General features: G+C 43.3%; 1 protein-coding gene across 1 annotated transcript; it reads right to left on the reverse strand.

Annotated features, from left to right (window-relative positions):
* Positions 1-7017: 7017 nt before the first annotated feature.
* sox9a (SRY-box transcription factor 9a) lies at positions 7018-10299 on the reverse strand. Its single transcript, XM_089015208.1, has 3 exons — positions 9557-10299; positions 9223-9473; positions 7018-9066 (listed from the first exon to the last, which is right to left on the reverse strand). Exons 1-3 carry the CDS (start codon positions 9991-9993, stop codon positions 8282-8284), a joined length of 1473 nt encoding a protein of 490 aa, XP_088871334.1. The 5' UTR covers positions 9994-10299; the 3' UTR covers positions 7018-8281.
* Between the last annotated feature and the right edge of the window lie 504 nt (positions 10300-10803).

Here is a 10803-nt window from a genome sequence, read left to right on the forward strand (position 1 = left end):
TCAAAAAGAAGGAAAGGTCATACAGGGTCATGAAACATCATGAAGTTGACTCGGAAAAACAAGGGTGTCTGACTTTGATACATAAATCTTTTTTTTTTGCAAATTCTTGAAACACGGAAAAAAAAGAATCAGAAGTTGTCTCTAAACTTTTGAACCGCACTGTACACACAAATCAAGTCGCGAAGATGGTCTGAAGGGCTTTCCTGCACGAAGCAAACCATTTACATGTTCCTGGAATCATCCCAGATATGTTTTGCTTCCAGGTGAACATCCTCTCTTGCGCCGATAGTCCGATAACAGGCCTTTTGTGTCTATCTTTGTCTGCCTCCTCCATCCAACGCCCCCACAGTGACTGATAATCCTCCATGACAACACCATCCCATCTAAACTTGAGTCATAACTTCAGTCTCAGGGCCTCTTAAACCTTTTTAGGGTTCTTGACAGTGACCCTAGCCCAAAGTCGACTTTTTTTTTCCTTCTAGTTTGGGTCTTTTGTTATTGCTCATCCCTGCAGCTTGTCAGTGGGTGAAGTTGAAGGGAAATAAATGATGGCTTCCATATGATAAGGTCAGAGAAGTTTCTTATTAAACTGTGTCGTGTTGCGCTCCAGCACAGTGCGAGGTTTAGCTGGGCTAGCCTGCTGTGCTTTATTTTACTTGACTGAATGTTATTTATCTTGTAAAGAGTCCCTCAGCGCTTCTTCACGTGCAAATGCTCACGTTTTCGGCTGAGAGGCCCGCTTAGTATTGGGCTACTGTCACTGGCTGTGGTCGCCGCTAGGTACGGATGAGGCCATTTGCATGTTTATCTTTTTGATGCTGGAAAATATGTTCCTTTTTGACTAATTAATAGCATGTGTACAACTTTGGGCATTATGTAGCTATATAGGCTCATGCAGCGCAAGTTTTTTGGGGGAGGGTAGTAAGGAAAATAGAAAGAAAAGTGTCCCATCGGAAATCAAATCACCCTAAAGCAATAATGCAAACTACCTGAATTTGTTTATGTTTTAAGCGTCACTAAAATTTCCCCAACAAAAAGCCAAAAGCAAATGCCAAGTTCCTCTGTGAAGCCAAAAAAGTAAATATATGTTGTTGTGGATGAAAAGCTGGCCCTGGTCAAAAACCAAACAAAAGTTGAAGAAAAAAATCTGGTTGAAAAAACGAAGTACTCTTTATTTCCATAGACAACATAACATGACATTGTTTTTTTGTTCCACGTATACCCACAATCAGAGAAAAGATCACCATCTGTAAAAGATTATTGAGGTTAATACTTCATCGTCTTTTCTTTTGGGAATTTCGAGCTGCCAGCAAAGGCATAATACAATACATAATCCCACCTAAAAAATACAGGTAATGCAAGACCAACTCAAATCAACAATGGAAAAAGCAGAATAAGCGGAGGGCGAGGATTGTATGTTGGAGCATTTAGTATTAAATCCGAGGCAGGAAAAAACATCCTGAGGCGAGGGTGACGTACATGCACCCTTCAAGAGAATTTGTAAAACCTAATTGTATTTATTTATTTTTATTTATTTATTTATTTATATTTTATTTATTTATTTATTCATTTATTGTGTATTTATTTTTCTATTTATTTATTTTTTTATTTATTTATTTATTCATCTATTTATTAATCTATTTATTTTTCTATCCATGTATTTATTTATTTACATATTTGTTTAATTTTTTTATTAATGTATTTTTATTGGGCATATTTATTTATTTATGTATTTATTTATTTATTTTCTCTGGTTGCGATTTAAAGAGTTCCACGTACCATGAAGAAGCGTGTCCATTTTTTCCCCTCTCCATTTGTAGCTCATTTTTATCACAATATTTTCATTTGCATCTGCAATACTTCAAAATATGATCAGCGTGGGTGTTTTCCCCCGCTTTGCACATGAAAATAAAAGTTATACAAGGTTATACATGTATTTCTTTCAAATTGTAGCATCCCAAACATTATTGAGACTTAAGGTACCCTATGTTCCCTCTGGTCGCTTGCATTAGGAAGGGAAATAATGTCAGGTTGCGGTGAATCCGAAAATCACCACTTGTTCCATTTTGTTACTTACGGTTCACTCGGCTAACTTTTAACTTTGCATCATAGCCTCAGTTCCATTATTGTGAATGTTTGTATTGCAACTCCCATTAGATATTCCGAGAGTCATACCATGATGAAGTGCCATTTTAAATGTGATTCCAGAGCAAAAACATGACTGCGTCATGGCCAGACAGGCTGCTGCTACCGCTATTACTTTTACAGCGTAGCCACACGTTAGTGAAATTTGTAATGTTATGAAAAGCTGTGATATGGTGACACATCACTGCAGAGTGTTCTTTCAATCAGGTCTGTCTGAAGCATTTGTTAGTATGTGTGTGTGCACTTTCTCCCACTCCGCTACTTAAATTTCATTGCTCTCGGACTTGATTCCTGGGCACAAAATACAGACTATTGCTTCCTCCCTTTTCTTCCTGTTGCCTCTGTTCTCTTTCGTCCTATTTTATCCGTCATCCACACCTTTTCCCGGTCACTTTGTCACTTTCTCTTCCTCTTGTCAAATTCCCCAGCCGCCCCCGTATTGAAACTCTTCCTTTTCTCGACGCCAGCACCCGTGTGTGACGTTCACGCTCGGTCACGATGAGACACGGGAGTCTGGCTGCAGGAATGCTAATGTTCTCCCAGACAGCCTATCGATTACTTAAATCGGGGGAAATTTATGAGGCTTTGCTTCTGCTGCGAACGCTTTTGGAAGAGTTTGGTCGGAAAGTATAATCCAGAAAGAAAGAGGATGACAACTCTCAATCTTTTTCATCCGTCCACGTTGTGCAAACTATCTGCTGCATCACTTTCAATGTTCATTCGTTCATTTTCATCCGTCCGACAGCTTAAATGTTGCATTTTATATCTGCTACAGTGCAGGTGGCGTGCAGAGGAGCAACAGGCTCATCCCCCGCCCCCACCCGCCCCTCTTCCATCTGGCCATGTTGTTGTCGAAACTCTCGACAGATAAGCTCCGGTGATGGATCCTAAGTGTCACGAGGCCAAGCCGGGGCCTATCTATCAGGGCCCAACGACCGTTTCATGCAGTGACTCCGTCTATGTGCGAACGGCTTTACACTTTGTGTGCGCAACGAGACGGATTGGTTCACACATTTCAGGGTCCAAAGGTTCCTGGGGGAGCGTTGAGCATATCAGTGGGAGGAGAAGAACAGAGAGATAGGGAAAGATGGACAGTGACATATTTGAGAACGATACATGGAGTGGTGGAGGGTAGTTGTTTGACTGGAATCTGGGTAGAAAGAAACAGCTCGCGAGTGACTCTGCAAATGTTTCAAAATGTCGTCACCGTTTGCCGAATGTAAATCAGGGCTGATTGTATATTTACAAAATGAAAAGCGATTTATGACAAAGCGCTTTGGCGCCGTTTTTCGAGTCAAAAGCATCGCAGCGTGTGGCCGTTCATGGTTGCGGTGAGGTCATAGCTAATGATGTGCTGAAGCCAAATCTTCCAGGAGATATTTCTCTTCCCCCACCCTTCACCCCGGCAACATTAGTGAAAACAATGCAGCCCCGCCATTGTTGTATAAGTGCTTGATTTTTTTTTACAGTTTTTACAGCAGCGAGGCAATTGAAGTCAGTTTCATTAGCGCATTCTGCTTCTTGGCAGGCCTTAAAATGCCACCTTTTGAAAACAAACACTCTTTATTTATTTATTTGTTATTGTTTTTATATCTTTGAACTTCAATCCACCCACACAGTCGGTGCCCCAATCACATTTTCCTTCCCTCTCGTCAACAAACGTTACATTTTTTAGCGTGTTTGCACCACAAGTTTGGCGTTTAAACAAACGAGCTGCTTTTAACACTCGTTTGTTTCGCGGTGCTTCCGTAAGGCTCCGTTTCAATCGATTTGATTGGGATGAGGAATTGATCATGTAATCGGATGTCTGTATGCTGAAAAATAAAATGTTTGTTGGTTGAAATAATTCGATTTTTATTTTGTCGAGTCAATCCAGTCAATCTTTAGGCCATAAATACAAAACAATGCCATGAAAAACGGGAAATGGCACTTATTGTGCTTCATGTTTTTATTCTTATGTCTCCACTCAAAGATTAAATCTTTAAAATATTTTTCCTAGCCTCATGCTTGGTATTTAACTCATTCACATCCCGGCGTAGATAAATGTGTCCACTCCAGTGCCAGGGTTTTTGTCATTGTCACTCAAATTTGAGGACCCACAGAATATAGAGTTTTTGGACTCCACAAACATTCAATACAGCGTTAGAAACCTTAGACTATCTTCTTTCATCAGAAAAGAGTTAATTCATAAATTATGTGTGTTTGGAGTTATATGAGCTTGAAATGTGGGTGGCAAATACAATGCAATACCTACTACATATTGGTTTATATAGCGCTTCAACAACAGCCTGACCTTATCTGGTCAGGCTGTGAAAAAACATTGCCAGAGATCTAGCCAGCGCTTTATACGCACCCAAGTATGAAAAAACAAAACCCGAACAAATTCGGGAATTGCGCTCTACGTCATATTTTCAAATCCTGAATAAATTTGTGAATGGCAGTGGATGAGTTAACTCTTGAAGCAGCTCTGTGGCGATTGTTTGGCTCATTGGTTCTTTATGACACACTTGACTGCAAAAAGCACCTTATAACCATCAATCAAAATCTGTGCTGTTTAAAATTTCATTTGTGATCGAAGATCAGGCCCTCCCGCATTTTGCTTTTGTTTGTTCTTCAGTGACTTACTGCCCACACCTCCGGGGAGATAAATGGGTCATCTTGGGTCTTGCTTGAGTTATATTTCACGACTTCACGGAGAAATTATAGGACGTGATTCATTCCTAGGAAGCTTGAAAAAAAAAAACACATATAGAAGAGTTAAGAAATGAATCACAATAAATAAACGATTGTCCATTGATGTAAAATGGGTCCATTATGGATAACTGATTAGTATGGATTTACCCAATGAACACCTGTCCGATTGTGACGATGTCAACCAAGATGCATGTTAATATCAAAAGCCTCCATAGACCCGATCAAATTCTTGCTCTGCCATCCTGCTCTCACCGCAGAGTATTTAGCATTTGAAAAGACCACCCGTGAGTCCAGGAGGGCTTTTCAGTCCGGCGTCGCTTTAGAATATTAATTGTCTTTCACCCCTTTTACACTTTTTTTTCATCCTCTCCCCCCTCCCTGGGAAAAGTGCCCACGTTCAAACTGGCGAGTCTTTTCACCGAGTTCCCCCGATCTGCATAAAGGAACTGAAGTCAATGAAGAAGAAATGTGGGGCGGATTAAAAGAAAGGCGGCCATTTGCATCCGCCGCTCAATGTAAAACAAAACAATCGGTTATGGGAAATGTCATCACAGTGAAAAAATCTTGCGGAATCATTTGTGCTAAATGTGTAACAAGTGATTTTCAGCTCATAATTAATTGTCTTTCGTAAACTTAACATTGAGTCGGCATGCAAAATTTTTGGCCTGTCATCAATTTCATTGCAAATTGCCTTTTTTTCATATGAATCCCCAGCGTTTTGATTGGGATCTGGAAGTGGATTTCAATCCCTGGACAAAGGCCAGCTGGCTTCCGCTAATTTTGAGTTTTTCAGTCAATATTCACAAACCTGCAGCTTCCATTTTCACTCCCTCTCACTGTCACATCCGCTATTTTCAGCTAACATGAACATAGTCAAATGAAGAAACCCGGAAGCTGATTCCTGGTCTATTTGAATGCATGCCGCCATCGTATTTTGCAACAAAGTCCTATGAGCATCGATGATTATCATTTGCAAAAGAAATAACAATGACAACAAACTATATAAGCCTTTTTTTATTCCATTAAATGCGCCTTGCTAAAGGGATGGAACAGAAGGACTGTATGCAGATGAATTGGAAACTCTGTCTGCATGTCCGGAGATTGAAATAATCAATGAAGTTACGCTGCAGGGCCACTTGCATACATGGGCGCAGCATCTCTCATCATGAGAAGAAGCACTTTGGTTGCTGGAGGAGTTTGTGTGTGCGTTAGTTCCAATCATGTTCTTCTCCAAGGCCATATATTCATTTTGGATATAGGATCTTGACATTATTAAGTCTTTTTAATCCCCCAGTCTATTTCCTGTAAGGTCTTTGATGTGTTTTGGAGCGCTACAAGATCCAGGGGGAAAAGCCCCCCACCCCCTACCACTCCCCTATACATATTTGATATTTTATCTGATCTGTCCTATCTAATTGAGTTTCGTCTTTTTGACGTTTAATTTCATCTGAAGTTGGGGAAATGAAATCTCTTGCATCTTCAAAAGAAAACATTACAATCGAGAATATCAGTCGGAAAATATCTAGACCAGGATTTTAATTTGTTAGGGAAGATTATTATTTTTTTTAGTACAGACGCCGTTTCAACTTTGTTGCTAACCAAAACAGCAGCACCGATGGAGCCCTGCCAACAATCGGCAATGGCTACTTCCTTAGCCAAATTCAAGAAAAAGTATGCAACTATGTTAGGTGTTATTGCTCTAAGAGTGAATTATAACTGCTGAACTTTTGTTTGAAATATTTGGAATGTGTCACAATCCGATTTTCTAAACCCGAGTAAACCGGGGCAATGGTAAAACTCATGATCCTTCTTATGAAACGTACTGCAGGGTCCAGTCCCGATCAGCTCATTACCATTACATCATGTATATTCTTAGCTTGCACTGTATTGTCAATATTCTGGTGGTTTGGGGTCATATTTATCAAAACTTCTTATTGACCTAATGTAAAATGCCCCCCGCCCTCCAAAAAAACCCTCTTTCGGGCCCCACGTAGCCTGACCACCTCCTGCCGCAAGCAGCTGACACGAGAGAGAGAGGAAGAAAATAAAGTGGGAGGCAAAAAGAAAACAAGGCTTCTGGGAAAACAAACACAAGCCGATTACTTGGCACTTGTCCGTTAACTCTTCCCTCCACTGAAAACGCCGAGAAAATAACCCAACATGACATGGTGGTTGAATTGCATTTTCACTTTTATTGCAAATACAGATACAAAAGATTTTTGAAAGACAGTACAAATACTTTGCAAAAGAACAGAAGTGTTCAGGGGTTAGGGGGGGGGGGGGTACTGGGAGGCGGCTTGGGAGCTTACAGGAAAAAAAAGAGCAAAACATATATACTGTAACAACCCCTTTAAAAAGTGATATATTTTTTTCCAGTTCTTTCAGCCCTAGTTCAGTTCAACATATTCAAGACAATTTACAAAAAAAAAAAAAAACATTGTAAATTAGCCCCCCGCCCCTCCCCTACCCGCAAAGAAAGGCAAATACATACTTAAAATAGAGATTTAGGTTAAGATAAATAAAGAACGAGACGATTACAGCACGTACCATTTCATATTAGTACCTCCTGGGTTTCAAATCCAAATGAGAAAGAAGAGATATGCTGTGTACATTATTAAAAAAAAAAAACAAAAAGAGAGAAACAATAATAATAAGACTACAATGCAACATAATTCACTCGCAATAAAATTAAAAGAAATAAATAAATAGATACATTTTTTTCTTGAAACTGGGGAAGGCTAAAGGGTATTGGGTTATATCAACGCGGAAGAAGACAGCAGGGGGAGAACCCAGAGGTCAAAGGGGACATCCTGTAGCGGTCAAACACACGCTGCTGGACGCTAAGTGTAATCTCAGCTGTTGGTGCGCAGATACAAAAGCGGGAGGAAAAAAAAGGAAGTGGATTTAAGGCACGGGTGGTTTGGAAGTCACCCCTACGACTCTCCTACAATGTTTTCCAATGATTCTTCCATTATTGTAACGGCACGTGAGGAGGTTTGAAAAATATAAAATAGTCAATAACACAACCAATAAGCAGATGTTGCCAGGCGGATTTAAAACAAGTCTTCTTATCATTTTTTTTAACCTTCATAAACAACCTCGTGGGTTACAAACTGCCAGCGTATGAAGACAAAAAAAAAAAACATACATTACCTAGAGAAATATTAACAATCAAATCCTCACAGAGGATTTCCTGGAGTCTTTTCAGCTCTCTAAAAATATATATATTTATATCTATAAAAAAAAAATCACGGTACAATAATAAGGCACAGCGTGAGCCAATCGCAAGTGCGACTCTCCTCCTCGTCGACTTGGGGTGGAGGGGGGGGGCGTCTGGATGGAACGAGGGGGACGTATTCCTTGAATTAAAAGTGTTTTGGGATACATGTGTTTGGCTGTACACGTGTGTTGGATGCATCAAGAAGGGGGTTGAGGGCGGGGTTCAGGGTCTGGTCAGCTGCGTGTAAACCGGAGCCTGCTCCCAGTGCTGAGGGCTGCTCTGGGGGATGGAGGGCACCCCTGCGTTGTCGGCAATCGGCGTGTACATGGGCCTCTGGCTTGGGCTGCTCATGTAGCTGAAAGTCGAGTAGAGGCCCGAGCCTTGACCTGCGCCCCCTGCGTGGCTGTAGAACGAAGGCGCGCCCCCCTGGTGCTCGGTGAAGTCGTACTGCTGCGCCCTGGTGATGGCCGGGTATGAGGTGGGGCTGTAGTGCTGCAAGTTGAAGGGACTGTAGGCCACGTGCTGCGGGGAGCCCTGCTGCTCGCTGAAGTGGCTCGGGCTCAGCTGCTCCGTCTTGATCTGGGTCCTGTGCTGTGTTTGACCCGCCTCGGACCCGCCCAGGGTGGTTAGGGTGTGCTGCTGCTGTTGTCCCTGCTGGTTCTGGCTTTTAGGCATCCAGCCCGCTCCCGCCGCCGGGCTAACCGGAGCCCCGCCGCTAATGCTGTAACTACCGCTGTAGCCCACCGGCGTCCCCGGACCGCTAACGGAACCCGGGTGGCCGTTGGGCGGGAGGTACTGGTCAAACTCGTTGACGTCAAAGGTCTCGATGTGAGAGATGACGTCGCTGCTCAACTCGCCGATGTCCACGTCGCGGAAGTCAATGTTCAGTTGACGCTGACCTGCGCCTTCGGGGAGGGATCGGAGACCCCCTTCGCGCTTAAGATCCATCTTGCCGGAGCCGGTGTCGGTTTTTGGGGTTGTGGGAGGGGTTGGAGGACCCTGGGAACCTGGTTGATTTAAAACAAAATAACACTTGATTGATATACGGTGATATGTTTACAGACAAAAAAAAAAATGAATACACTCGTAAGGAGTCTGTTCATGACGTCACTTGCTAAAATTTCATAGCACATATGTTTGAACAAAACTGTAGATAACCTCACCTGAATGCTCCCCAGGAGAGTGCACCTCTCCCAAACTGGAAGCTGGAGAATCCGCCTGCTGCAACGCTTTAAAGATGGCATTGGGCGAAATGTGTGTTTGCTCGCTGCCGTCCTCCCCTTCGCTCTGTCCGTTCTTCACCGACTTCCTTCTCCTCGGTTGATACTTGTAGTCTGGGTGATCTTTCTTGTGCTGGACGCGCAACCGCTCGGCTTCCTCCACAAACGGCCTCTTTTCACCCTCGTTTAGAAGTCTGTGCGTAAAACCACCAAAACAATAACGTGAGAAACAAACTCGTCAGAATGATTCATTATTCAAAGTCCGAGTAAAACTTACCTCCAAAGTTTGCCCAACGTTTTGCTCAGCTCGGCGTTGTGCAGGTGCGGGTACTGGTCAGCCAGCTTCCTGCGCGCAGCCTGAGCCCAAACCATGAAGGCGTTCATCGGTCTCTTCACGTGAGGCTTGTTCTTGGTAGATCCGTTTACGCGCACGGGCATGGGAACCAGAGTCCAGTCGTAACCTTTAAGCACCTGGGACACGGCGTCGCGTATGCAAGCGGGGAACTTATCGTCTTCGTCTTTCTTGAATTCACCCAGAGCCGCTTCCACGCGGAGCAGCGCGTTTTCAGACGGTCGAGTGTTTTCGGTGTCCGAACCGGAGCCGGACGGGCACGGAGAACCCGCGGAGTCCTCGGACATGCTCGGGCTCGGGGCATCGGAAAGACACTTGTCTTGTTCCTCCGACATTTTCAGGTAGGGGTCGAGAAGATTCATACGAGAAACGGGTCGATGCCAAAATTTACGCGTGAAACGGGAACGTTAACGCTGACGCGTCACGTGAAAAAAAGACAGGAAAAGCTTTAAAAGCGACTTGCCAGAATCAATCCGGTCAAAGTCTTTTAAAAATGAACCAAAAGTCTCCCTTTCTGCGTAAACTTGGTTTGCAAAGAAATGCCTTGACGCATGGGCATCCAACGTCGATCCACAGGCAAGCAAATCAAACTCGGTGTCTGACTTGGGGGAAGAAAAAAAAACTGGTAAATTTCTCCTTGCTCGTCTCCAGAATAGAATCCCAGAACGCGTGAGTGCTCTGAACTGCAAAGTCGCTCGCTCGCGCACTTTATAAGAACGTTACCATGGCGCGGAGGAAAGCCTTCGCGCGATTGGTGGGTTGCGTGGGACGTCAACGTGGAGGAATTTGATACCACCAATTTCTCTTGTGGGGCAAGTTACGCGCACGTAAGAACGCGCATTGCACAGCAGCTCCAAGCGTACGGTCCCCAAAAGAAGCCCACACAAGAAAAACATGTATTTCCACCTAAAACCTACCCCTCTTGATTAAGTTCATAAACAAGTGAAATAAATACAATATTTAATATCGTCATATATGAAAAACCAAACAGTGATGGAACTCTTGGGCGAGTTTTATATCCAGTACATCGTATTTGCCAATGGGGGGCGACAGGAGTCTGCCAGAACCCATGCCCGGTGGAGAGAGGGAGGGAGGGAGGGAGATGTTCTCTTTGGATGGAGAGGGAGGGTGCAGCCACACCCACCCCTACACACACAACTACGAGACTGCAA

Source organism: Hippocampus bargibanti, linkage group LG15 (assembly GCF_051943395.1).
Source record: "Hippocampus bargibanti isolate YZ-2025 linkage group LG15, ASM5194339v1, whole genome shotgun sequence".
Lineage (NCBI taxonomy): Eukaryota > Metazoa > Chordata > Actinopteri > Syngnathiformes > Syngnathidae > Hippocampus > Hippocampus bargibanti.

Excerpts from the sequence above, each read along its gene's own strand:
- sox9a (XM_089015208.1), bottom strand. The coding sequence starts at position 9,993 with ATGAATCTTCTCGACCCCTACCTGAAAATGTCGGAGGAACAAGACAAG. Across the intron at positions 9,474-9,556 it reads ACGTTGGGCAAACTTTGGAG|ACTTCTAAACGAGGGTGAAA; the intron begins GTAAGTTTTACT and ends TTTTACGCACAG. Across the intron at positions 9,067-9,222 it reads CTCTCCTGGGGAGCATTCAG|GTTCCCAGGGTCCTCCAACC; the intron begins GTGAGGTTATCT and ends TAAATCAACCAG.